General features: G+C 39.2%; 1 protein-coding gene across 2 annotated transcripts in view; it reads left to right on the forward strand.

Moving 5' to 3' along the window:
* The window catches only part of RAB31 (RAB31, member RAS oncogene family), a 169,884-nt gene that overhangs the window by 141,228 nt on the left and 5,341 nt on the right, over positions 1 to 23,315 (forward strand). For both annotated transcript variants that reach the window (XM_028524670.2, XM_036009324.1), the window contains exon 6: positions 11,911 to 12,020. In XM_028524670.2, coding sequence (XP_028380471.1) covers positions 11,911 to 12,020 — 110 coding nt within the window. The remainder of the gene's footprint in view (positions 1 to 11,910; positions 12,021 to 23,315) is intronic.

Below are 23,315 nucleotides of genomic sequence, written 5' to 3' on the forward strand. Positions count from 1 at the left end.
TTAGGCTACACTAAGTTTATTAAAATTTTAAATTTTTATTAAAAGTTTATTAAAAGTTTAAAATTTTTTCTTCAATAATAAATTAACCTCAGTTTACTGTATAACATTTTTACTTTATGAACTTAAAATTAAAACCTTTTGATTTTTACAATAGCGCTTACCTTAAAACACAAACACATTGTATAGCTATATAAATATGTTTTCTTTCTATATATCCTTATTCTATAAGCTTTTTCTAATTTTAAAATTATTTATTGATTTTTTTACATTTTAAACTTGTTGTTGTTGTTAAAAACTGAGACAAACACACATTCTCCTAGGCCTGCAGAGTCAGGATCATCAATATCACTGCTTTCTCTTCTACATCGTATCCCACTGGAAGATCTTCAGGGGCAATAATGTGGAGCTGTTATCACCTATGATAACAATGCTTTCTTTAGGAATCCCTCCTGAAAGACTTGCCTGAAGAGGTGTCACTCTTTTCAGAAATATTTCCATGGTGGTTGGTTTGGCTTGTTTCTTGGTCCCATCATAGATTTGCTTGTAAGCAGATAGTGCATCCTGAACAGTCTTCTCTATTAATGAACATTTTTTAGTGTTGGGGGGTGGGGAAATCTATGTTTTCAAACTTTTAAGAAGCTTGTTGCTATCTGCAAAAGCTTCTGCTAAACCTTTCACTGTGAATTTTCTTGGAGGTTTTTATTCTTTTTTATCTCCCACTGTTTTATTTTATCTCCCCTCTTGTTCAGCTATACATTCCTGTTCCAGGTCTAACAACTCTTCATTTATCAGTTCCTCAGGAACTGTCTCTAGAAGCTCCTCAGTGTCATCCTTATCTTGTTTGCCGCCTCAACCGTGGCCTTGTTGATTTTTGTACTCTTTGCACTCTGATGTTACAACAGCCACAACATCACTAGGTGATATAAGTTTTTCAGCTCCATTATAATCTTAAGGGACCACCATCATATATGCAGTCTGTCATTGACTGAAACATTATTATATTGTGTATGACTGTATATTTCATCATGTCCTAGGGGTAGTCATTGTAATACATATTTCTAAACGCTGGACTTCATAGTGTCAGATTATGAATAGACTGCCAAAGTATCAGTCTCAGGCTACCCCACTGAAAGACTTATTCTCAATCTGTAGAATGCGTAAGAAGTTGTTGGTAAGTTGCTAAATGCATATTTGTGGGACTTGCCCAGTAGACATTTTGGTTCAGTAGGTCTGGGACACAGGGACCTTTATTTCTAACAAGCCCCATATGATCACTGGAATAGGTATCTGTAGAACACACCTGAGAATGATGTCCTAAAAGATTCATGGGGTGTTCTCTGATGATACATAGAGAAGTCTAGGTTAGGATTGTTATGTGACAGAGAGGAATGCAGGAATCTTGCATGTTTGTCCTCATTTTGTCTCTTTGCTTTTAGCATCAAAGGATTTTTTTAAAACTTATGTGTTTAATTTTCTGGGAAAGTGAGGACTTTTGTACATCCACTATAAAATACCAGAAAACTTCTCTTTTTAAAGATTTTATTTATTTATTTTAGACTGAGGGGAAGGGAAGGAGAAAAAGGGAAACATAATGTGTGCTTGCCTGTTATGTGCCCTCTATTGGGGACCTAACTTGGCCAGCAGCCCAGGCATGTGCCCTGACCGGGACTCAAACCTGTGTCCTTTCTGTTCACAAGCCAGCACTCAATACACGGAGCCACACCAGCCAGGGTGTTACCTGAAAACTTCTTAGTTTACTCAGGGTGATACCCGAAAAGTTCTTGGTTGTTCTGAAGTTAGCCATGACCTTTCTGGAATCACATGATTATCCTACCAGCAATGCAGGAGCATATCTCTCTCTCCACATTAACATTGCAAATGTAAAACATTTTTAAAATATATTTTATTAATTATGCTATTACAGTTGTCCCAATTTTTTTCTCTCCTTTATTTCCTTCCTCCCTACACCCTCCTTCCCACCAGCATTGCCCCCAACCTTAGTTCATGTCCATAGATCATACATATAAGTTCTTTGGCTTATCCATTTTCCATACTATTCTTAACCTCCCCCTGTCTGTTTTGTACCTACCATTTATGCTTCTTATTCCCTGTACCTTTCCCCCATTCTTCCTTCTCCCTCTCCCTGCTGATAACTCTCCATGTGAACTCTATTTCTGTGAGTCTGTTCCTGTTCTAGTTGTTTGCTTAGTTCATTTTTTTTTAGGTTTGGTTATTGATAGCTATGAGTTTGTTGTCATTTTACTGTTTGTATTTTTGATCTTCTTTTTCTTAGGTAAGTCCCTTTAACATTTCATATAATAAAGGCTTAGTGATAATGAACTCCTTTAACTTGACCTTATCTGAGAGGTACTTTATCTGCCCTTCCATTCTAAATGACAGCTTTGCTGGATAGAGCAATCTTGGATGTAGGTCCTTGCCTTTCATCACTTGGAATACTTCTTTCCAGCCCCTTCTTGCCTGAAAGGTTTCTTTTGAGAAATCAGCTGATAGTCTAATGGGAAGTCCTTTGTAGGCAACTGTCTCCTTTTCTCTTGCCGCTTTTAAGACTCTCTCCTTAGCTGTAATCTTGTGTAATGTAATTATGATGTGTTTTGGTGTGTGCTTCCTTGGGTCCAACTTCTTTGGGATTTTCTGAGCTTTCTGGACTTTCTGGAAGTCTATTTCCTTTGCTAGCTCAGGGAAGTTCTCCATTATGTTTTCAAATAAATTTTCAATTTCTCGCTCTTCCTCTTCTCCTTCTGGCACCCCTATGATTCAGATATGATTCGGCTATAAGAGTGTTTAAAGTTTTCCCACAGGTTCCTAAGCCTCTCCCTATTTTTTTGAATTCTTGTTTCTTCATTCTGTTCTGGTTGAATGTTTGTTTATTTCTTACTTCTGGTCCAAACCATTGATTTGAGTCCCAATTTCCTTCCCTTCATTGTTGGTTCCCTATATATTTTCCTTTATTTCACTTTGCATAGCCTTTACTTTTTCCTCTATTTTGCAACCATACTCAGCCATTTCTGTGAGCATCCTGATTAATAGTGTTTTGAACTCTGCATCTTATAGGTTGGTTATCTCTTTTTTGCTTAGTTGTATTTTTTTCTGGAGCTTTGATTTGCTCTTTTATTTCGGCCATGTATTTTTGTCTTGGCTTGCCTCTTACTTAGTAAGGGGTGGAGCCTTAGGTATTTGCCAGGGCAGGGCAACCCTCGTGGCTGTGTTGTGGTGCTGTATGTAGGGGAAGGGTCAGAGAGAGAACAATGCCGCTTGCTCATTCCTGAACAGACTTTTAGTCAATTCTTCTGTTACCCACAAGCAATTGGGCCCTTCAGGTGCTGAGTCTCAGGTGGGTAGGTTTGTGTATGTTCTAGGACCCTGTGGTGTTCTCCAATGAATTCTCCTGTGAGGCTGGGAATTTCTCCTGCCCCACAACCCCCACAGGTTTTTTTCATTTAGAGGTTTTGAGGCTTCATTTTCCACTTGGGAACCCTGGGTTGTATAGTCTGTCTCACTCCCCAGTTGTTCCTCCCAGTTTACCCGCACACAAATGTGGGACTGCCCAGTCTGCCAGCCTCAGCCTCACCTGCCCCAGTCCTCCAGACATCACCTTGCTGCGGCTGCCCATCTCCACCCCTTCTGCTGGTCCGGATCAATGTTTCTTCTTTAACTCCTTGTTTGTTAGACTTTCATACAGTTTGACTTTCTGGTAATTCTGGTTATTTTTTTCTTTAATTGTTATTGTCCTTTTGGTTGTGCAAGGAGACAAAGTCTATCTACCTATGCCTCCATCTTTGCTGGAAGTCCTAAACATTTTTATCTTTGGCCATTCTGACACATGGAAATGTGATCTTTATTTTCTTGTGAATTTCTTTAATTGCAGGCAGGATTAGGAAAGATTATCTGCTGAATAACTGTTTTTCACCTATATACAAGAATAAACAAATAAAAAGTCAACTAGATGTTAAAATTCTCTTTATAGTAGCAACACCAATTTAAATACCTAGTAATCAGCTTTTTTGGTGTGTGTGTCATTTTTAAAATTTTGAAGTGTTTTAATTCCAAAGAATGAATTTAGCAATAAGTGAGCAAGAGCTATAACAGATAAAGCTTTACAACTCTATGGTAGGACACAAAAGAAGACTTAAATGAAAATGTGTACTTATTCCTTAGATAGGAAAGCTCAGCATTGTAAGAATGTCATTTTGCTCTAAATTAAACCATGAATGCACTGAGATTCCAGTCAAATGATCAAAATAACATTTTAAAAAGGGTTTATGAAATGATCCTAAAATTCATCTAGAAAAATAAAACAGGCAAAAATAGTATTGCAAGGACTAATCCCAGCAAATATGGAAATACATTTTAATTATTTAGTAACAAAACCATATAGCATTGTCACAGAACTAGACAGACAATCAATGAACAAAACAGAGACAAAATAGACTGAAATACACAGGAAAATATAGTATGATAAAGATGATCTTTAAAAGAACTGTAAAAAAGGGATAATTCAATAAATCAGTTATGGGTAATTAGCTGGTCATGGGGAAATATAGATTCAAAATGAACCAGTATTTAAATGTAAATGAAAAGCCATAAAACTTAGAAAAAGGAAGTGAATTTTAAAACTAATCTTGGAATTTCAATGAACCGTTTAATCATGACACAAAACTCAGAAGTCAGATAAATAATCAATAATTCTGACTTATAAAAATCTTTTGTGCAGCAAAAGTGCCACAAACAAGATTAAATAAAATGATAAGCTGAAAGAAATTTGGAAACTATATTACAAAAAGCTAGGTTCTTTATATGCACTTTCCAATAAATTTTTAAAAATTCAAACAACTCAAACCAAAATGGCAGAGAAACTGCACAAGAATGTCACAGAACAAGAAATATTCATGGCTCATGAAAAATTGCTCACCATCTTTAAATAAAAGTTACTCGGAAATAATGTCAGGTTTTTCTTGTGGAGAGAGGACTTTAAAATATATTGCATTTTTTCTCTTGGTGTGATTTATGGAAATTAATGTATTTAACAAACTGGCTGTAGTAGCCTGTGTTCCCGCATTCATCTACAGAACAGTAATAACGACACTGGGAGTCTTCCTGGGTCATGAAATGAAGGGGCTGAGTCAGGTAAACCTATGAAAGGCCTTCAGACTCTGAAGTAGGTTGAGCCTCCTATTTACTTGTTTCCCCTTTTTGCATCATATCCTCAATCTTTTTGGCATTTTTTAAGAATGGTGCCATTCCACCATCCTTGCTGATACAGCTTTGTAAAGATTTATTAAAAGGATACTGATATAGCACTCAGTATGTGCCAGGTATTGTTTTGAGCACTTTATAGTATCAACTTAACATTTAAAATTCTTATAAAGCATTCATCCCATCTGATAGATTGAGGAGCATAAGACCTGAGGGAAGTGACCATTAAGGGGCTGTCTGTTAAAGAAGAAAATACTTCTACTTCTCTAGTAGCACACATGATCTACTTTTCTTACACCAGCTACTTCCTAGGCCATCTGTGAAAGATTCTGAACTAAAACCCATGGCTAGAACATACCTTCTGCACAGGTGGGCTCAGTGGAAATCATCTGTCTTCACTGACTTTCAAAAGGATCCCATGGAACTGAACATTCCCAATGAACTCCTAGGAGGGATAGGGCATTGTTCCACATTAACCTGCTGGTTTGATTCTTCTCCCTCACAGGTAGGCTTCAGGAATGGCACTTGGAGTACTTGTCCCCCTGTGTCCTTTCTATCAGTGGAGGAAGATCAAGAATTAAATAGCCCTGGAATTAGAATGTGAGAATGAGTCAGCTGCCACATTGCCAAATTCCACCCATGAACAACAAAACAAGGACCCTTCTAGGGCAGCACACCCTGTTGAAAAGTCTGGGGCCCACAGGATGCTGTGCATCTGAGACACACAACAGGCTGATGTGTGGACTGCGCTGAGATATAAGCTGATTAACATCAGAGCTTTGGTCTAGCAGGAGACTCTCTCTTTCATCTTGCTTGCACCCCTAGGCCTCCCTTCCCACCCATTTGGAAAGGTGGATAAACCTCTGCCTCTAAGACTTTTTCAGTTGACACTCTCAATACCCCCCACACTCTCCTGTAAGTCCACATGGCACCTTCTTTACTTGAATCCTCTTCTCTGCTGAAGGCAACTTGGGGTAATTTTGTCACTCAGTCAGTTAACAAATACTCATTGATTGCCTCCTAGGTGCTGGGCACTGTTATGATCCCAACACACTAAAACAAAAACAACGATCCTGATATCAGGAAGTCCACAGCCTATTTTTGAGCCACACAAGTTCACAAGGATGATAGTATTATGCTTGAATGTGCATGAATGTTAAGGGAAGAGGGGAAGGAGCATCTTTTCTGGGTGGAGGGTTTGCTGGACTGAGCTTTCCAGGAAGCCACCAGTGGGAGAGCATCAACTGAATGGGGAGTGGTGAACAGAGGAAAAAGACCCAGAAACAGGTGCATGACCCAGAAACAGACATAAGCACAGCAAGTTCCCAGAATGGCCATTTGCTTGGAATGGCTGTAGCTTTGAGTGTGAACAGAGGGTATAAGACATGAAGCCTTGTCCCGCTAAGGTGTTGGGTTTTATCCTGAGGTGATTGTAAGACATGGAAGAATTCTGTTCACATGAATACTTCACAGATTTTCAGTTTTGAAAGATCCCTATGGTGGACATGTAGATAGTAGATTGCAGGAGGCTTAGAGAAGCATGTTTAGTTTTTGTTGTGGGGAGGCAACATAAGTGCCATGGCCAGAAACTGAGTTGATCTTGCCAGCAATTTATTTAGTACAGATTTGCTATGGGAATTAGAATAATTTGACAGGCTAATATCTCTTAATGAGTCAAATAAAAAACAACAACACACTCCAAACAAATGACAGATTAATCATACTATTGTTCAGGCAAAGGGGAGATGAAGGAATAAAGTCCAAGGAGGCACTTGGCAGAGTCAGTGACCAAGTGCCTAATTTCCAGATTTCCAGCTGCCAGTGCAAAAGGAAAAGTCTCCTGTTGCCAGAGGATTTTGCTAGGGAATGAAGATACCAGTGTTGATAGGCAAGCTAATCCTTTTCCCAGGCTTGCTGCCTGGTCACCCTAGGCTAGGATGAGTGCCTCACCAAGGTAGGAGTGAATGCCCCATCTCAAATAGTCCTCACAAAATTTTCATATTTGTAGTCTAAATGTCCCTTTGGCCATAGTTGCTTCCACATGTTCTTATTGATAAAGAATGGCCCCCTCAGCAGCTGGCTGCTTATCAGTGACCACAAAGGTAGGGCAATGACATCTTGGCAGGACTTACTTGATTCTTCTGTCAAACAGCTTTTTTGTCATAAGCAAGTGAGTTAAAAGAATTTCATTTAAGTCATGAACAAATGTATGTGAAATCATATTAATCCAATACACAACAAGGCAACTACAGAAATCTTTGTAACAAATGAAGTGGGAGGCAGGATCAGTAGAGGAGAGGTTGCCAGGGCAGGTAAGCTTCATTACTTAGTGTTGAGGGTTGAGAGAGGGGAAGCACTTAGGCACCTCCATGATTTCTGCCTTAAGCAGTAAAAGGTTTATGGAAAGAGTGGCCAATCTGTGGGTGAAAGGCAGTTATCAGGCTCTGACAAGTTATAATTGTGAAGTTCATTTGCTGTTCAAGTAGTGATGACCATCTAGCTCAACAGGGAGATAATGTCTAGATATGGAAGAGAAAAGGTAGTGTCTCCAGCCCCCTGAGCCTGTTACCACAGACCATGCACAAGTGAGTCCATAAAATGCTCTACTGCACAGTGTCCACTGTTGAAGACAGTCACCCCTCCCTGATCCTAACAGTTTTGCTTTTGATTTTGACCCTCACTCTGGTCTCTTCTGGTCCCTGCAGTCAGTGTCTCCTTAGTAAGGGGGCCTCTGCCTGCCCCATGGACTCCAACTTTCCCACTTCTCCTACCATTTGTGTCTTCTCTTGGTTCCAGAGGGAATCCAGCCACTGCCCTGAATCCCACCCTCCATCCTGACCACTTGGCCTCCCTATAGCTTGCCAGTCCCTGCTGCTTTGAGTGTGGGTAGGCCTCAGATAGTCAAGAAAGAAACCTTGGATAATGCTGACATTTAAGGGTCAGACAGAATGTGAATGAGGGTGAAGGAACAGCAGTGCAAGGGGGGAACATGGTGGGGGTGAAGGGAGAAGAAATTCAAGTTTATACTTCCTGGCTAGTTTGCAGTAACTATTTTGAGTGATTTCTAGGAATCCTGATGTTCAATACATACTTTAGTCTAAAAAGTCTACAAATAGTCTTTTCCATTAAAATCAACTGTGTTTATACCTTGGCAAGTTTCAGTTTACCTATCTCGATGCCTAGCACAGTGTCCAGCATTTGGTAGACACTTGATAAATAGTTGCTGAAAAAAATGAACAAAAGTCATTGGATGCCATAGTCTCATGTGGTCCTAATTACAGAACGCTAGTGAATGCCACCTTCCAGCCTCTTGGGTCTCTGCAATGGGCCTCTCCTGAAATGCAGCTGAAGGAGTTCCCAGATTGCTCTTTTACTTGTCTGCAAGAGTTCTGATGAAGTACATTCTCACCTTTCTAAGGGTCTTTCATATTGTGGTTCCACAGTTTGTTCTAGCAACAATTTTCTGATAACAATAAGGTGTCCTGCAGTTTAATTACATTCTGATGCTAACTACCCTAAATGAGCATAGACTCCACAAATTAAGGACTCAGACCTACAAGACTGCCCCTCACTTCAGATGCCAGCTGCCAGTTTTGGGAATCTGCAAGTTACTCTCACTTTTCTGCCCAACAGACTGCAAATTTGGGTGTTCCCATACTACTAGACTTGTGATTACAATTCTCCTATAAAAGATACAAGTCAGGGTTAGCTAGATGGAAGAGGTTCACAGGGCAAAGTATGTGGCAGGGCTGTGGAGCTTCCATGCCCTTGTTGCACATGCTACCCTCCCAGCACCTTCACCAGTCTGAAGCTCTCCGAGCCTTGTGTTTACGAGTGTTTATTGAGGCTTCATTACTTAGTTATGCATGATTAATTAAATATCCAGCCTTCCTCCACTTCCCTAAAGGTTGGGGAGTGGGGCTGTAAGTTCAATCCTCTAATCCTGTGGTTGTTTGCTCAGGTGACCAGCTCTACACTGAAACTGCCCAGGGGCCCCTCTCTATCAGAGACTCAGGTTTGGTTTAATGGGGCTCTCAATGAATAACAGAAGACACACCTATAACTTAGGAAACTCCGTGGGTTTCAGGAGCCCTGTGCCAAGAACCAGGAACCAAGGCCACATGCATATTTCTTATACCACACTAGTGAGAACGTATTTTGGCAGACTACAGTGGTTGATCCTTCTAATCTCACTTCATATTAGAGGGACTTTCACTGGCCCTCCAGACTCTTAAAGTAACAACCTGTTCTTCAGGAGGATGGGATATGCCCCTCCCCTTCTTTCACCCTCAACTCTAGCATATCACGGTTTGAGGATATTTTGAACGCATATATTCCTTATCTACAAAGATTGAAAGAATGGCCTCTGGAGGGTGGGTGGCAGCTGGTGGTTGTGTTGTCATGGCCTGACAAGAGCAAAGTAGGTAGAGCCAGAAGCCTTGAGTTCAACCCTGCCTCCAACCCCAATTCCCTCTGTCATCTTGGGCAAGTCATTAATCTAACCAGACCCGTTTCTAAATGTGGGACAAGTTTGAGGACACACTTTTCTCAACTCTCCATTTCAAGGTCCCGCACTGTAGACTCTGAGATAATTAGCCCTTCCGGTTTACTGTTATCCTCAGCATGGATAGTGTTGCAAGTGACTTTGTTTTTACTTTAATCTGGCAAAACCTCTTCCACTCCTCTTCATGCCACAATGGGGCTGATGAGAGGGAAGCTACGGAAGCATTTAACTGCGTATGTAACCTCCTCTTACCTGAGGGGTGTCGGAAGCTTCCTTGATTGCCGGTTGTGCCCTGCCCCCAGGTGAAGATGAGTAGGCCACAACATGTTTTATCTGTCCCACATTTGGGCAGAGGTGAGCACCACCCTTCTATTTGTGGTTTGACAAAGACTGCCAGGAAGAAATTTAAAAAATGGGGTAACATGCCAAACTGAACATAGAAAAGCTCTTTTCTGGAATGTTTCAAACGTAAAATTTATTGACACCAAAAATCTTAAGATTTAAAAAAAATACCTGCAAGAGTCCAGGCTTCTTTGTAAGAAACAATGTAGAAGGCAGATTCAGCAGCATAATTTTTCCCAGTATGTCTTTGGTAAGAAGGGTTATGAAGTACCGGTTCCAGCTGGCATCGCTTAAGAGGCCTCTTTTCTCTGGTGTGGAATCCTGGGACTGTCAACTTTATTTAATATGGTAGGCTCTAGTTAGGCCCTTTTCCAGCAAGTAACTGAAACATTCTCCTCTCCCATGATTTGGGGTAGTAGAGAATTTAAATGCCAAGGGAGAATTTTCCCAGTAGCTCTTTAAACAAGTTGTAACCATTCATAGGGAATTTGGCAGGTGTGGAGGAAGAGGAAGAAGATAGAAAGATAGAGAGTTTCTTCACCTGCCCCCCCCAGTTCTGATTTTCCGTCTTCCCTTTTTGTTTTCCTACAGCCCTCTGAGTCCAGCATTAAGTTCTCTCTCACCCACAGCATTAGAGAAACTCCCAGATCCTCCCACAGCCCCACTCTAGTCCATTTTGTGCACTGTGTTTTCCTAGAATGTGGAACCTTTCTAGTGGACCCTGTCATAGTTCACTGGCCACTGTATGCTTTCCTGCCCATATGCTGCAATTCCTGCTGGACTCTCTCTCACACACTGTATCATTCATTTGTAAATCCACCACTACACCCAAGGCAGGGATAGGTGCAGAATTGACTTTTAATACTCTCTGGGGATGAGGGCACTCCTCACCATGGACCTTCATCAGGCCCTTGCATCACAATCCTCACCTGTGTTCTCCCTGCCCTGCATGGCCCCACTTTAGATGATCCCCTCCAATTTATCTTCTTCAGTTCCACTGATCAAAATGTATCACTTTCTACCCCTCTACTGCTTACCTACATACTACAGGTGTTACAATGTTGTGGATTAGAGTGACTGTGCTCTCAGATGTAGACTCCGGAAGGCAAGGACTCGTGTTTTCTCTAGCACTTACAAGAAAGATTGGCATACAATATCTGCTCAACGAATATTTGTTGAATAAATAAATAAAACTTCTGGAGAATAGAAACTGTGACTTTTTAACATTTGGCTACACTACAGTATCTTTACATGAAAAGTAGATCAATAAATGTCATTTTAGATTGTTAATTTAAATGGGATTCATGTCCTAAAAGCTTTGCAGGAACAGCTGTTTAAAGGTCAAAGTCCAAATATGTCAAACTGCATCATAGCTGCTGTAGCTATAACATGTTCATTTCAAAACTCTCTAATCATGCCACATATTTTTCTCTGATTTGTGAAAAATGATATAGTAGACTCTTACAGAAATGCATACATAGAAGCACACATATGTTTTGTAAACTACTGAGTCATTATTATGGGGAAAATATTTGAAATCAGCCCTACCTCTGAAAGCTGGAATGTATACATAATGATTTTTCCTACTGTTCTGGAATTCTTTAATTCTGTGTGACTGGAACAGTATTTTACATATGCACCTCTTGCATCCATGGATGCCAGAGACCAGGTTTTCAACTTTAACACATCTCTTCCAAACTAGATTCTTAATACTTTCTGAGCCATGGAGTTGATATTCTTCTGGAAAATAAAGGAGCTGTCTCCACATGAGCTTTTTGTTTGGTCTGCTGGGGTTATTTATATTTTACAAATGAGCATTCATTTCTGTCTGGGTTTGGCCTCTTTTCCAGGGAAGTTCCCTTGAAGGATGCGAAGGAATATGCTGAATCCATAGGTGCCATCGTGGTTGAAACAAGTGCAAAAAATGCTATTAATATTGAAGAGCTCTTTCAAGGAATCAGTAAGTACCTAGAATTGTGTTTTTAGCTTAGCTTACATTTTTTTATGCCTCCAAGAATCAATAGATGAAATTATTGAACTCTGAAGTAGAGCTTTTCCTTGGCATGAATTTGTCTGATGATGTGGATATAAAACCTACAAGCATGAGCTTGTCAGCACTGACCCATCTTGTGTCTCCCAATTCCAAATTTCCATTCTTCTGTTCTTTTACCTGGTAATTGTATGTTTTGTGAGTCAAAATGAAATAACTCTGTTGCAAAATAAAATTTACTTTAATTAAAAAATTATTCTATAGCATTTTATGTGTGGGGCTAGAAAAATTAATTTTTGTTTTACCCATCTAAGTTCTTCTGGCTAGACTAATCAAAATGACATAAGACAGATTAACAAGAGAAAATGACCAAATTGATTACTTACGCACTTATGAGGGCTTCATAAAAATATGGGACCCCAGGACAGAATTGGCAATTGAGACTTATGTGCCATCTTGAACTAAGGAGAAGGGGGGATGGGTTGTGGTTTGGGAATTCAAAGGGGAAGAAGGCAATCCACATGGTGATGGAAAAACAAATGACTGATAAATAAATGTTTGCTGGGCCATCTTAACGATGGTACACAAAGAAGAGATGACAGATAAAATGGGCTTTGCTATGTTCCTCCCTGTCTATCGTGCTGGTTTATATGAAACTATAGTTATCTGTAATGACAGCTCCCTTTCTAGAAGGGATGCCATCTATTTAAATCCTTTTAGGCAGTTAGGGGAAGGTTAAAGGTTTTTCTTTAGTCTTTCTTTTCTTAAAAAAATAGCCAGCTTAAAAAGACTGATATCTCAAAAGACATGTTTTGGGGTGACAAACTCTGCTTTCCCTCATATATTAGTATGTTGAGGGGAGAAGAAATAAAATAGACAGTGAGGAGGTATAGGAAACTAAAGTCACCCATTTAACTGAATGACTCTAGAAAATAAGAGAACCTTTTAGTTATTTTCTTTTGCTTGATGATCACCAACAAAATAGTGTCTGCATCCCACATGACCTGAAATTAGGAATTGGGTGGAGAGTTGATTTGTAAATATTTTCCTCATTTCTGATCAGCTAATTAATAGAAGATGATGGTTCACTTCTCCATCTCCAGTTCTGGGTAATGTTATGCTTCCTTTTCTTTATGCCGGCTCCACATGAATAATCTTTATCTAAGAGCTCTGTCACAGCTGCTGGACCAGATTTCACCTCCACAACTTCTCTGGTAATGATGTTCTGTTCTGAGTGCCCCCAGAGGGCTACCTGCTGGCAGTGATCTTGGGAAACTGTGTCCTGAGCTACCTTTGGAGCATAACTGGGGACTTTGCAAGAAGTATAACTGTTTTGTGAGGTGCTGGGACCTCACAAAACTTCTCCTAAGGGTCACCTTGGGAAAAGTTGAACTCCTGAACAGTTGGCAGTTGTTCTCAAATATCTTGGCTCCAGACAGTTCCAGAAGGGAATTCCAGAAGGAAAACTGATAGTTTGATCTCTCTGAGGTCATTGTTGGCAGTGCTCTCAAAGTCAGAGGGGCCATTACTTCCCAAAACAGATTTTATTTCCTTTTAACTGGTTTTGGTTCATTACTTCAGGCTCTGAGAACCCACATTAGGGAATATTTTGTTTGTTTCTTTTGGCTTGATGGAGAATTCACTGAAGATGAGGAACCCTGACTGGGTTACTTGCACCACAGAAATGCATGAAAGAATGCAATCCCATCCTTTTTTTCACTGGTTCTGCATCACCTTTTCTTCCTGTCTCCTTCAGAAGGATTCATTCTCTTGCTGTCATTTCACACTGTCAACAGAATCATGTTCTCCAAGATTATCTATCTGAGTGGTTGAACTATGGAGGGCTAGGGCTGTGATTTTATGTTAGAAGCCCCCATATTCCCAGACTCCCATTCCTTCCCAAAAAGTGGGCCATGGGTGCAGTGCTCTGTGGGGTAGATACTGCTCAGCTGCCCTCCATCACTGTGTAACTCTGGGTGACATCTGAGAGGGTTGGCTTGAACGCATTCCATTAACCTCCTATTTCCTGAGGTCAGACTCATTTTCCTGGTGGCATTTGGCTTTTCTGGTAGGCTAGGCTAATTGTGCAGCTATTAAATATTTTGTTTTTATTAATGCTTTTAATTAATGAAGCTAGATAGCTCCTGATGACCGTGACATCCACAGCTTTCCTTTGTGCAGCTCCCTGTACATTCTAGCACTCTTTCCCCCGCTCTAGTCCCTGGGAGGCAGACAATGCAGACGGCACTGCTCAGCAAAGGCGTGAGTATACCTGACATTCAATGTGAGGTTTATGTAACTTGTTAATACCAAATGAAATAAGGACCTCAAAGAAGAAAACAAACCTAAACAGCAAGAATTGATACCTTAATTTGGGAGATATTTCTTTGTGTGGTTCAGCCAGTATAAATGCATTCATGCATATGAGGTTTTATGGCTCAAAGGGACGGGGGTTTTAACTGAGGAATTCCTGAGGTCCTCCTGGTTAATTCATTTAAGAAAAACAAGTGTTCTACTTAAATCACTGGAGAATTATAGCTTCAAATAACTAATGCCTATAGAAGCTGTAGAATAGTCATATCACCTTGTCTCCCATGTCAAAAAAACAACTGTTTCTGTCCCATTATACTTTGGTTGTGTCTTTGCAAAAAAGTCTGTAAATACACAGCCTGAGGCAAAATCTTTTTCCATATACAGGGTGCAGCACAAGTAACACCCCTTTTATTACAAAATCTTTTATTACAAAATCATAAGCATGTAATTCTGTAACAACAATATCACATCAAGCACACCATGTGACATTTTAGGTGAAATGTTCAAATTGAAACTGTAAATTATGCCCTGGCTGGCATAGCTCAGTGGATTGAGCACAGGCTGGGAACCAAAGTGTCCCAGGTTCGATTCCCAGCCAGGGTACATTCCTGGGTTGCAGGCCAGAACCCCCAGCAACCGCACATTGAATCTTTCTCTCTCTCTCTCTCTCTCTCTCTCTCTCTCTCTCTCTCTCTCTCTCTCTCTCTCTCTCTCTCTCCCTCTCTCTCTCTCTCTCCCTCCCCCTCCCTCCCATCCCTCTCTAAAAATAAATAATAAATAAATAAAATCTTAAAAAAAAGAAACTGTAAATTATTACATCCATATTATATTACCCTACCAACCACACTCAAGCAGATGTTACTTCTGCCAGACCCTATATATTCTGCAAGTGCTGGTGCCCTCCAGCCTCTTTACCCTTTCAGGGGAATTTCTTCTGAATCAGTTGTTGTAGTCTAACTACAGGTTAATGTATTTTATTTTATTGTTTTCCTTTACAATATCATTTATTCTTTATTCTGTTTTTTTAATTGTTGTTTGCCTGTAACTTTCTTTTTTAGTATATTTTATTAATTATGCTATTACAGTTTTCCCAATTTCCCCCTTTATCCCCCTCCACCCTGCACCCCCAACCCTCCAGCATTCCCCCCCTTAGTTCATGTCCATGAGTTATATATATAAGTTCTTTGAATTCTCTGTTTCCTATACCATTCTTAACCTCTCCCCATCTATTTTATGCCTACCAATTATGCTTCTTATTCCTGCTACCTTTCCCCTACTTCTTCCCCTCCCCCTCCCCACTGAAAACCCTCCATGTGATATCATTTCTCTGATTCTGTTCCTGTTCTAGTTGTTTGCTTAGTATTTGTTTTGATTGTTGTTTATTTTTTTTTATTTTTAGGCTCCTTCGTTGATAGTTGAGTTTGTTGTCATTTTACTAACTACAGGAATTTAAAGCACAGTACCAAGTACGCCTAAATATATAGCAATAGACACTTCATTTATTTTCTTTTTCCCTGTTTCTGCTTGTATTACATGTGCTTCTCTCTGAGCTCAAAACAGAATGAGAGATTGCTGACATCTATGCTTCCCAAAGCCGTGTTTCAGATGTAAATGTGCCTGGGAGAAAAGATGCAATAAGAAAACAAAAATGAGCAATAAGAATAAAAGTCCTCTTATAAAGAGATGCTTAAACAAAATTAATTCATATTTATTTGAATAGACAAATGTTTCCCTTTTACATTTCTAGAGTGTTCATAAACCAGAAATGAATCAACTGTGTTTTCTGAAAATCAGTTAATATATTTTCTAATTGGAAATTGTCTACCAAAATATTATCAATTCTCAAAGGCTGAAGCCACCATGGAATGGATCTAGGCACTGCCCAGCTTTGGGTGGTCTGTGCACAGTCCTCACCACGTGTGTGTCCTGGGAGTGGTGCTCCTCCGGCACCCTTTTCTAAGGCACCCTTTTCTAAATCACGTTTTGGGGCCTACTGACCCCACTGCCTGGGGGTAATTCTTTTTGATGCATTTGCATCCAGTATTGTTCATTTTTCTTTCTTGGGTTCCTATACCTTTGGAGATTAAAGGTTTCCTCTTTGAGTTAAGATATAAGAAGAATTCTTGGTTGAGAAAATTATTGTACACTTGAGTTTTTAAATTGGTGTAGGAAAACACAAAGGATATTCTGCTGCTGTTTACTTATTAAAGTGTTAAAAATCAAAAGTCAAAATCCTGATGGTCTTCCTTATGACACTGTTCTCTCTGCCTGTCTCTGTAATTGTCACTTGAAAGGCAGGTACCAAACTTCATGTCAGACTTTGCTTGGCAGGCTTTGCCTTCATTTCCTCTGTCATATAGTAGCTCTCTCAGACACTGTATGTGATGCCCCTCCCTTCTTCCCGGCAAACCTAAATTCCTTCAAGGTCTAGTTCAAATCTTCTCCCTTCATGAAGTCTTCATCTGCCCCAACTCTCACCCATGGTTCCTGCCTTTAATTTGAGGTTATTTATGGTGTGCTGCATCATTTTTACACTGGAGCATATTCTTTCTTTAAATTATTCTCCAAGTGTTTCAGATATACATCTGTTCTCCTGGTGAGACTGTAAGTTCTCTGGGAGCATATCTTATTCCATCATGTTCCCCATAATGCTGAGACTAGTAAGTAGAATAGCACCAGATTCAGGATTTTGAATTTGAACCTTCAACTTCATCTCATGATGTTCCTGGAGATACTGTTTCAGTGGGTTCACTGGATCAAATGAAATGTAATCACTTTTCTATGGGGACTTAAGTTTACACAATACCATCTGATTGGAGAGGCCTTAGTATCCCTTTATTTGTTTGTTCAACAAATATGTCCTCTGCTCTTTTATGGATCAGGTTCCATGCTAGACACTGGGCACGTCATGGTGAACAAAACAAACTGACAGCGAGTGGGGAGACAGACTGTGGGCACAGGGCCAAATAGGTATATAATTACACATTGTAATAAATTCTACAAAGCAAAAAAAAAATAAGACTGTGGGGATGGTGACAAATGGGGACTTTAGTTTGAGTGGGGAGATCTCCCTGAGAAAATGATTTTAAGTGGGACCTGAAAAATGAGAAGAAGACAGTTGGGCAGACTCTGGAAGGGCTGTCAGGCTGAATGAACACTGTAACTGAGACAGGAAGTGGTGTGGTGCATTTAAGGAAGAGAAAGGAAGCTGATAGGCTGCATGGTGGGGGTTAAGGGACAATCCTGGGAGATGAGCTTAGAGACTGAGGCAGGTCCTCTCACAACCTTGAAATGGAAAGGAGAGAGTGATACCCTGAAAGCAACTGGAAGCTCCTCAAGGGTTTTAAGCATGAATGGTATTCAATTTATCCTGACCAAAGATCACCCTTGGAGAGTGTAGTGGGAGGAGGAAAACTTGGAAAAGGCTCACCCATTTAGGATTCTGTTGTAGTTGTCTAGCAGAGGGGTGGCTTGGACTAGGGTAGAGAGAAGTGGATATGAATTTCAGAAATCTTGGAAGTAGAATCAATAACACTGTGTATCGGGTTAGAAATGGCAGGTGAGGATGAGTGACACTGAGCTGCACTCTCAGGGTTCCCTTTCATGGGATGAGGAAGATTGGCACAGGAGCAAGTTCTTCTGGGGCTGGATTGGTTATGAGCCTGGCAGACTGGGTTCTGGAATGTAAGGAACACACATTTTAATTATTCAACTCAGATACCTTTAAAAAACCCTCCCTGAGGGCTGAAAGAGGTGGGGCTGCAGGCTCACTAGAAAAATGGATTGCAGTGGGGCCTCGGCCACACAGCTGTGCTTCGGTCCAGTGAATTTGGATGCTGACTGTAGAGAACAAAGTGCCAGACCTTCTTCTGAAAATCACACCTGGAGACATTGTAGACATTAAACTAGGTTTGTTGTCTGTTATTGTTTGAGAACAAGATGATAAGTGTTTATTAAAGTGAATATAATTAGAGGTATATGCATGTTGATTTGGAGAAATTAAAATAGGATGTTAATGTGAAGGAGAGGAAGTACAGACTCATAGGCAGTAAGCATGTCTTGCTCCATAGTCACTTGTTGCACAGAGTGTTAGCTATTTTAAGTCCACTGGATTTTTGAAATTCTCTAAGTAGTTACTTTTGGTCTGGAGCAGGTTAAAGAAACTTAAAAACAAAACAAACACTTGCTAATTTTATGTTAACATATAGCAAGCTCTTATTCTGTGCTGTTGTTGCTTAAATATATATTAGCTCATTAATGAACCATTTATCCTATGTAATAGGTGCCAGTATCATCCCTAGTTTACATATGAGGAAATCGGGGCATGGAGAAGTTTGTAACTTGCTCTAGGTCACATAGCTAGTAAGTGAGAGGGCCCGACCCATATTAGAAGGAAGGAATTCAGTCTTTGGAGCCCACGCTTTCAACTTCTAGTCCATATCACTTCTTACTTCTCCTTGCAAACAGTAGTTTAAACAGTAACATTATTCGTCATGGTGAAAAACAGGAAATGACTCAACTGTCTAAAAGTTGGGAAATAGTTTTTTAAAAATCCTGCTACGCTAATAATATAAACTAGTGATTAAAATGATGATGTAAATCTGTATTTACTGACATAAAAAGATAAATTGTTGAGTGTGAAACAAAAGTTATAGAATAGTTTGTATTATATCCTGATTTCATAAATTGTGAGCCATATAATATATACTAGTAAATAATATATTCTTCTGGGTAAAGATTGGCAAGATACATACACATTAAAATGTTAACAATGGTTTTTCATAGTAATGAGATTATAGGGAACTTTAAAAAAGGACTTTGTTCTGGAAAATTTTAAACATATACACCAGCAAACTGAATACTATAATGAACTATCATGTATTCATAACCAAGCTGGTTTCATCGCTACCTCAGACCCGCCCCACCCCCCACCTGTATTATTTTGAAGGGAATCTCAGACATTTCATCCGTAAATATTTTTAGCATGTAGCCTTTTTTCACATAACAATAATTACATTATCACATTAATAATCATAGTGCCATAATCATATTAACACATCAAATGTCCAGTGTTCAGATTTCAGTTATCTCATAATTGTCATAAATGGTTTCTTTGTTGGCATTTTACATTGATAATCCAATTGTTTGAATCAGGATACAAGTTAAGTTCCATACACAGAGATTAGCTGATATCTTTATTTCTCTCATACAATTTGTTTATAAGAAATTAGATCAATTGTCCTACAGAATTTAACATATGGATTTTGCTGAATTCCTTTTCATTGCTGAGTGGTATTCTGTTACATGTGTAAACCATGATTTGTTAATCCATTTCCCTAACATTTGAGTCACTTTTCAGTTTTTGGCAATTACAAGTAAGATTGCCATGAGCATTCACTGAAGTTTTGTGTGAATAAATACTTACAACTGGAATGGCTGGCTTATCTGATAGGTAATGTTTAACTTTTTAAGAGACTGCCAGACTGTTTTCCAAAGTGATTTTAGCATTTTACATTTCCACCCCAAATGTAGGAGAGCTCCAGTTGCTCCATGTCCTTGCTAACATTTGGTATGGTCAGTTGATAAAATTGTAACAATTCTAATAGGAATATAGTGGTGTCTACTTGTGGTTTTAGTGTTTCTTTTCCTAATGACTAGTAATGTTCAGTGCCTTTTCATTTGCTTATTTGCAATCATTGTGTCTTCTTTGGTAAAGTGTCTATTCAAATTTAGACTATTTTGTACTGAGTTATTTGTTTTCTTATTGTTGAGTTCTAAAGGTCACTTCTGTATTTTGGATATATGTTCTTTGTTAGGTATTTGTATTTCAGATTTTTTTTCCAGGCTGTGGCTTGTCTTAATTTCCTTGACAATGTCTTTAGAAGAGCAAAAGTTTTCAATTTTGACGAAGTCTAGTTTGTTAGATTTTTCCTTGTGACTTGTGATTTTTGTGTCTTATAATTTCCAAATATTAAATTAAAACATGAAAGAGAGCCCTGGCCAGACAGATTACTCAGTTGGTTGGAGCATCTTCCTTGTGCACCAAAAGGTTACAGGTTCAATTTCCAGTCAGGGCACATAACTAGGTTGTGGGTTCAGTCCCTGGTCAGAACACGTATGGGAGGCAACCAAATGATGTTTCGCTCTCACATAGATGTTTGTCTCTCTCTCCAAAATCAATGAACATATCCTTGGGCAAGGATTTTTAAATGACTGAAAGGGATATATCCATAAAGTGGAATATTACTCAGTGATAAAAACAAATGAGATCTCAGGCACAAAAAGACATGATAGAGGTTTAAATGCATGTTACAAAGTGAAAGAAGACAATCTGAAAAGGCTACATAATGTATGATTTCTTCTATATGACATTCTGGGAAACACAAAACTATGGAGACAGTAAGATGAGTGGTTGCCAGGGACTTTTCCATTTTAAGGCTCTCAGTATCCCTGGCCTGGACTTTTTGTAGGCCTTCTGACTAAATTCACTTCCTGTCTCCTAAGCCATTCTTGTTCTGTATAGAATGTTAGACTCTACACTCTAATATTCAAGGTCATCTAGTAATTCCAATACGGTCCTCTTTACTGCAGCAGGAGGATACTTACAGAGAGTGACCCCGAGTGTCATGTGTGTCTTCTGTGCCCCCGTTCTGTATTCTTAGGACAATGTCCCATGATTGTGAGCCATTGCGGTGTTCTGTAGAGACCCCCTTCTCTAAATGTTGATGCTTGAGGGTCATTATCAAGAAGAAATACTGCCAAGTCTTAATAAATTTGGTCAATTTACTAATCTGAATGATTCAGAAAGTCAAGATTAAGAAATGGAAGTTACACAGCAACTACCAGCACCATTAAAACTCAACAAAAGATAGCTGAGCCAAGTACATACTGGAGGTGGAATGAAGAGAGAGAAGAAATGGGCAGGGAAGACTTCGAGCTCTTGCTGGAAATGGCCAGTCCACCACACATGGAAAGAGGACAATGGCAGCTAAGCATGATGTTTTATTTTCGTTGTATATAAAGGCATTACAGCCTCTAGTCTAGAGCTGTGATAAAATTTATAGGCTTGAACTTTGTTTTTTCACATACTGCATTCCTGAGGAATCATTTATAAAACCTGCTTTTCCTCTAGGCTGTCAACTTTCAGGAAAACTGAACTTCCAAAAAGAGTCTTTTAACTCTTCCTAAACAGAACCTTACACAATCCAAACCTAATTAAAATAAACACTCTGGCCTAGGATTTATACTCAAAGATGACATGTTGTGAAGATTGTGTACTCAGAGAACATTCTGTAAAAGCAGAAACATGCAGATGATGCTTGGAGCCTTTTCAGATGTTTGTATGTATATTTTTGTCCTAGTCTATGTCCTGTGTGATTAATACTAATTCAACAGTGTTCCAAGGTGATCGCCTTGGCACAAAATGCTATGGTCATTTTCTAGAACTGTTCTTTTGTCTAAGTACATTTAACCTTTCAGTAAGTTCCAAATAACTCAGACCATAAGATTCTGAGCTCTAGTGTTTTCACAATGCTGTTTGCTTCCTTCTCTTTTTAAGATTCTTGCCTCATTGTTATGACATGGATTTCCTCTCTTTTTGCCTTAAAGTGGAAGCACCTCCTTTCACTCACTGAAGCTGGGGTATGTGGGTGCCTCTCATGATGAGTGTTCTGTATAAGGAGCAAGGCAGATCTCAATCCTAGTAACTGAACCCTGAGTGTCAACCACAGGGAGCCACTAGGCATGAGTTCTCCCCATGCAGACACCACTTGGGCAGTGCCTAGAGCCAGGACTCTGTTCATTGTCATTAGTTCTTTCCATATTAGTAATAGCCATATATCTATATCGTGAGGTAGTTATCAAGTTACTTTGTCCCATTCTTTTTATAGGTGATGGAAGGAGGTCTTGGAGATACTAAATAACTTGACTGAGTTCACTTAACTAGGACACTGACTCTCAGATTTCAAAACTCTTTCTACCAGATGAGCAAAAATGAAGTCTGAGAAAACTGCAGTGATTCTGTTTTTGAGGAACATTTTGTCCTAATAAGTGAGATTTCAGATATTCTGAAGATAAATAGAACCTGCTGTCTCTAAGAAGCTAGGTTCAACAACTGATTCAAAAACATTGTTTGAAGTTTAAAATGAATAAGAAGGGAGTCTCCTTGAGGTATAACTCAGGTCTTAACTTAATCTTGCATCCCAAACATTGTCTTGCTTATTGTCTGCTCAGGAGAGAAGTGAGAGGCAGGGAAGAAGAAGAAAGAAGGTGAGAGCAAGGAAGTGTACTGACAGGCCGCCCTAACATTTTCATTTTCTTTGTACGTTTCTTGTTTTCAGATTTTCATTCTCCTCTTGTGATTTTAATGAATACCTCATAAATAAATTTTTAAAATATTTGGGATAGTCTTCATAGGACAAAACTTATTACACAAGGCATGTAGAATAAGCCATGTCTAGGAGGACTAAAAGCTTAATGCTGTTTTGTTAACTTTAGAGTTAATAACGTGAGGATAACAAGTTGATATTAGTATAGATATTGATTTTGATATTGCCGAAAATACTGATCAGTAAACAATACTTGTATTTGTTAACTAGGGCAGTAGCTGGCACCAATCAGAATTATAATTTTGTCTAAAAATATTTCAGATGCAAAAATAAAAGTTCCTATTGCAGTACCTAACACACTCAGGAGGCACCTAAAGTATTATTGATTTAAATAACTTAAGTAATGATGTATCTTGACACTATCATCCCTCCAAAACACCTCTTTTCAAGGAGTAAGTAACACTTGACTTGGCAAGACTTAAATAAATTCAGAGTATTTGAGGTCGTTGGGAACTTTCTCCTGTATTTAACACTTAAGGTTGACAAAGTAGAAAAAGTGTTTTGTTTACTTCCTTTTAATTATAACAAGTTAAAGAACACAGCATGTCCAGAAGAGAAAAATACA

This window comes from Phyllostomus discolor, chromosome 9, assembly GCF_004126475.2.
Source record: "Phyllostomus discolor isolate MPI-MPIP mPhyDis1 chromosome 9, mPhyDis1.pri.v3, whole genome shotgun sequence".
NCBI lineage: Eukaryota > Metazoa > Chordata > Mammalia > Chiroptera > Phyllostomidae > Phyllostomus > Phyllostomus discolor.